This window comes from Anopheles darlingi, chromosome 2, assembly GCF_943734745.1.
Source record: "Anopheles darlingi chromosome 2, idAnoDarlMG_H_01, whole genome shotgun sequence".
Taxonomy (NCBI): Eukaryota; Metazoa; Arthropoda; class Insecta; order Diptera; family Culicidae; genus Anopheles; species Anopheles darlingi.
Genome location: NC_064874.1, coordinates 93,811,902 through 93,816,901, shown reverse-complemented (window position 1 = coordinate 93,816,901; position 5,000 = coordinate 93,811,902). Strand labels below are relative to the sequence as shown.

Sequence of the window (5,000 nt, the reverse complement as noted above, 5' to 3'; positions counted from 1 at the left end):
TTACGGTGCGAGGATTTAAATAAGAAGCACAGAGCCCCCTCGTGTGTCACAGACCCCTTACCCTACCGCGCCCATATTAGTGTGGCGCCCTAATTTTCGTCTGGTAAAAATAAATCTTTGCAATCCTTTTCCGTTTACCATCGTGCTACCATTATCGAATGACGGTGGATGTGTGAACTGTAATGCACTGACGGACGCTAGACGGCGCTTTAAAATGTCTACCACTGTGCGTAACTGACATACAGTTGAACAACAGGCTTAACACATCATCAATACATTTAGTCGAACAACAAACAACAATTTGTAACTCGCATACATTCCTCAGCTTTACCAAGCAATGCAGCACAACTACTGGGCAAACGGCCTCAACGTAGACTGTTTTGATGCAATGTTGTCCAACAAGTCGTCCAACAGTAAACATACGCCGCCGATAAGCACCTCGTCGGTCATCATTCATATCATAAAAGTGATACAATTTACTTCTTCCTATTCCACCGTACCCTAAACCTATACCCATTCTACCTTATCGTGCCGTTGCTTGAAATCACCTATAGCTAATCTGTTGTGAAGTGGCTCACAAACACGGTATTGATGAAAGACGGTTGAAGCAATCACATTCCATTCGATTGATGAATCACCAGAGCTGGAGTCGTTATCACGACCCCTTCAAAACAAAAAGTACTCTGTATCAAGTATACATGTAGTAATTAAAGTCGTTTTGACTAATTATAACACCACGTGCACAAATTGCAAATGTTTTAGCAAACAAGCATTACTGATTGAATGTAAAATATGCACTCGATGAACAAACGGAAACATTTTGTAGTTCACATAGAAAACGGTTGCTGATGCTGCTTCTCCCAGGACAACATAGTAAACATTGCTCGTGGTAAAAAAAAACGTCATTAGAGCGTCGCAGGCGTATTGCAAAGCACACAATGCTTCCATACGTTTTGAGCATTTTGAAAAATTCCGGACAACCAGGTAGGAAGCTGTTTGTTTTTAAATAATTCTTCCAAATATTATAAATAATACAACAAGTATAATAATTATGCCTCAAATATTTTCTGCGATCCCGCACCAGAAACCATCGCTTCCATTTGCGAGAAAAGCCTAAGTTACGATTCCTGTCCCAGTCCGGAAGATGACATAATTGAGGATGTCGTTGAACAATTACTCAATCAGGCCATCGAAATGGGGCTTGTCAGGAAAGATAAGCAGAGAGCGCTATACAGCATCACCGTCGACCGTTGGTTCATGCCGGAAAATCAAGCCTTCCAATCAAAGTTGCACGAAGTCGTTCAAAACATGCCACAGGCCTTGTCGAGAACCGCGCTAACCGAGCAAAAGTTCGCACAGCCCGCAATCGCACCAGACCAATTAGATTGTGGCCCCAGGAGTCCGGCACAGGCACGTGCCATTGCCATCTATCGTCGTATGCGCATGGAACGGGAACAGGCAGAGGCGACTGCACGTGCAAAAAAACGTCGTGCAAACTCGACTAATCGGTCGAGAAGTCGTTCACGAACTGTGAGTCGTCAACAATCCCGGAGCCGTCAACGATCCCGCAGCCATCAACGATCTCGAAGCCATCAACGATCTCGAAGCCATCCCCGCTCGCGATCGAAAACACAACGTTCCACATCCCGTTCCCACACCTCTTCTCCGCGTTCTCGAAGTCGTTCCAAGAGTCAAGCACACACGCGCCAACGAAGCAGGCGACGAGCGTAAAACATGACAAACACTGCTTTTATTAAAACCAAATTATCCGTTAAATATTAATATCATGGGTTATTAATTATCATCGATCAGACTAACCTGCAGCATGTTGAGCAAGATGTTGATGTGATCAATACGGGACGAGAGCGTCGGGATGGTCAGGATCGTATCATCCAACTTACTCTTCACAAGCACATTTTTAACTGCACTCAGATGCTTTTTGTATGATTTTACCAAGTCACTGTTGGACAGCAGTTCCGTCTGCTGAACCGCGGCCCTGTGCGACACATCACTTAACCGATTCTTTAACTGCTGCAGCTCACCAAGACACTGGTTCTGGTCTAGTTCACTCAACGAATTCCACAATCTATCGGCTTGTTCCTGTACGCCACTGAACAGCAAGTTTCGCATCTCAACCTCACCGTGCATAAAGTCCTCTAGTTCTTTTAGAGCAACCGTTATCTTGTCCTGATCGAAGCTGAACGTTTTCGTTTGCTGAAATCGTTCTTCTGCTGCTTCAAGCCACTTCTTGATACGCTCCAGGCTATCGCGGAACTCTAGACGATATTGACGATTCTGAACCAGGTAAGCCTCACGTGCTACCAGCTCCTCCGGTACGTTAGCTTGCAGAGTGCGGGCACGATCGACCATCGTTTGCAGGTCCTCCGGAAGCTTGCTGTCAGTGTGCTTCAGCTTGGAAAGAAGATCATCAATCATTTTCAGATTAATGTTTGCTTTTCCTGCTAACGCAACGTGCGCGTTGTGTAGCTGATCGGCCACTTTTAGGTCCAATCCAAACAAGGGACGGGACCGCATTTGTTCGTCGTTATCCTTAAACCAATCAACTAGCGCGAACAAATCGTTTGACAACGTCTTGTGATAGGCGCGCTGCTTCTGGTACTTGTCCTGTTCCAGCTCGATCGAACGCTTGATCGATTGCAGCTGCTCTTGCAACGAATGGATCTGATCCATGATGTTGTGCCGATCGAGGTCCGTTCCTTCACTAGCGATCTGGTGTCCCTTATCAGTGGCAGCCACTAGCAAACCTTCACAACTTTCAATGTTCTGCAAGATCTCACCGTAGCGCAGCAAACGATCCTCGACCGTTGGAGTGAAATTGTCCACCGTGTTAAAGTCAGTGTTAATCTTGGCAATCTGCTTCACGATATCGTTGATGGCACCAATAAACTGCTCCTTCAGTAGTAGCATTGCCTTCAAGCGGCGCAATTGCTCCTCGATACTCATAATCATTTCCTCCAGTTTGGAAGAGTTCTCGCGGAGCTGTGGTAAGTTCGTTAGCAAGATCGTGCTCATCTCGAGCCGCTTATCCTTTAAGCTTCCTAGTATCTGCTCGTATGCTAGCAGGAAATCCTGGATGTTCTCTATTTTGCTAGTGACCGGACGATTCATTTCCTTCAGTCGACTCTGCACACGTGCAATGAATGCCGCACAGCTTTCGATCTTTGCCAGGGCATCCTCGTACTCGGCCAGATGATCTTCCAACTTTTTGCACTTCACCTTCAACACGTTGGTAATACCGTTCCACTTTTCACGCATCACTTTCACCTGGTTATTGATGTTTGTCTTGTCGAGCTCGTTCAGCGTCGGCACTATAGCACTCTTGAAGTCATCCGCTTCCTTCACGACACCCTTCATAGTTTCACACTCACCGTACAGCTTATCGAACTTTTGCTTCTGTTCTTTCAGGATTTCGTAGCTCGTTGTACGGATATCTGCCGACACGATCGATTCGGCCTCATTCAACCAGTTCCACACACGATCCTTGCGCTCCTCGAACTCACGCCGCTTACCGTGCTCCCGTTCCATGAACTCAATCTTCCGGGAGCAGCTCTCTACCAGCTCCCTCAGTTTGGCCTCGATCTCGCCAAACTCCTGAGCCAGCTTAGCCTTGCCCTCGTCACTGCAATCCTTCATAATTTCGCGTACCTGCTTCGATACGTCCCTGAAGGCGTTTTCCTCAAACTCCCGGATGGTCTGAGCATGGCGTCGACACAGTTTGATCTCCGAATTTACGTTGTTCGAGAGCAGTGGAATTTGATCAGAGATTTTGTTGATATCATTCTGCTTCGTCCGGATCCAAGCCCGCGTAACATCCAGATTGTTGTGCATGTTCTTACGGCACAGAATGTCTTCGACGATTTTATCCAGTTCACCGCGCACGCGGTCGCCTAGTTGGGCCAAGCTCTTGGACAGCTTTTGCAGTTCCACTTCGAGCTGTTGCTTCTCGTTGGGTTCCAAATCGCCCTGAATGCTTGCGTACCGCTTGCCGAGTGTGTCCAGATACGCTTGTTTTCCTTCATATTCCTTCATCAGCGTCTTGAAGGCCTGTTGTTGATTTTCTGCCGATTTAGTATCAGATCCAAGCTGGTATGGTACATTCAGTGATTCGTTCTTATCTGCAATCCACTGCGACAGATCGCCAATATCGCTCTTTAGCTTGCCAAACATTTTGTTTGTGGAATCGATCACATCCAACCGCCGATTCAAGCGGCTCGTAATGTCCTTATGCCGACGATCGATCGACTTGAGCTGCTCCGTTACCTGCTGGGCATCGAGATTGCTTACCAACTGCAAGATGTGCTCTCCGTTACGACGGAAATTGGGAATCATCTCACTGTCGTCCTCCAGTATACGCTTTATGTTGGAGATCTTCTCCAGCTTCTGGCGACAGTTCAGTCCGCTACCCTTTTCCACATTATCTATCTGATTCGTGATCGCATCGAGCCAGCTTTGTACATCTTCGTAGTTCTTACGATACTTCTCGATAGCCAGCTGATCATCCTTCTTGCGGTCGATTACCTTCTTCAGATCCGTTTGCAATTTTTCCAGTTCCTCTCGCAAACGATAGTCCTGGTCTGTTTCACCTTGTAAATCGTCACGCTTAACGGTGATCGTTCGCGATAGCTCACCCATCGCACGTAATTCCTGTTCGGCCGCGTCTGGCCGGAACTTGGAAGGTTTCGAGCTCCAATCGGCGACGGCCAGCTTTTGCTTTTGGATCCAGTTCTCAAGCTCCACCTTTTGCTTGTGCTGTCGCTCGCAATTGTTGATCGCCGTGACAAGATCTCCGATCCACTGCTGCACATCATCGATCAGATCCTCCAACCGAGCGCGCACCATCAGCTCCTTCTCGGGAATCATTTGAGAGACGTTGTCCATCGGTGAGCTCGGTCTACTAATGCTGGCCGTGGCCGCTTCGCATGCCTGAACAGCAAACATCAGGCGACTTTTTTCGACCAGCAATTTATTGTGGATTCCTT

At 47.3% G+C, this 5,000-nt stretch overlaps 1 protein-coding gene across 8 annotated transcripts in view; it reads right to left on the bottom strand.

Annotated features, from left to right (window-relative positions):
* LOC125950077 (muscle-specific protein 300 kDa) overlaps window positions 1-5,000 on the bottom strand; it is a 74,377-nt gene that overhangs the window by 36,897 nt on the left and 32,480 nt on the right. For all 8 annotated transcript variants that reach the window (XR_007468696.1, XM_049677679.1, XM_049677681.1 and 5 more), the window contains one exon: window positions 1,819-5,000. This exon is cut by the window's right edge and continues 1,152 nt beyond it. Coding sequence is in view for 7 of the 8 variants with exons in the window: in XM_049677679.1 (XP_049533636.1) it covers window positions 1,819-5,000 (3,182 nt within the window). In the remaining variant the exon portion in view is untranslated. The remainder of the gene's footprint in view (window positions 1-1,818) is intronic.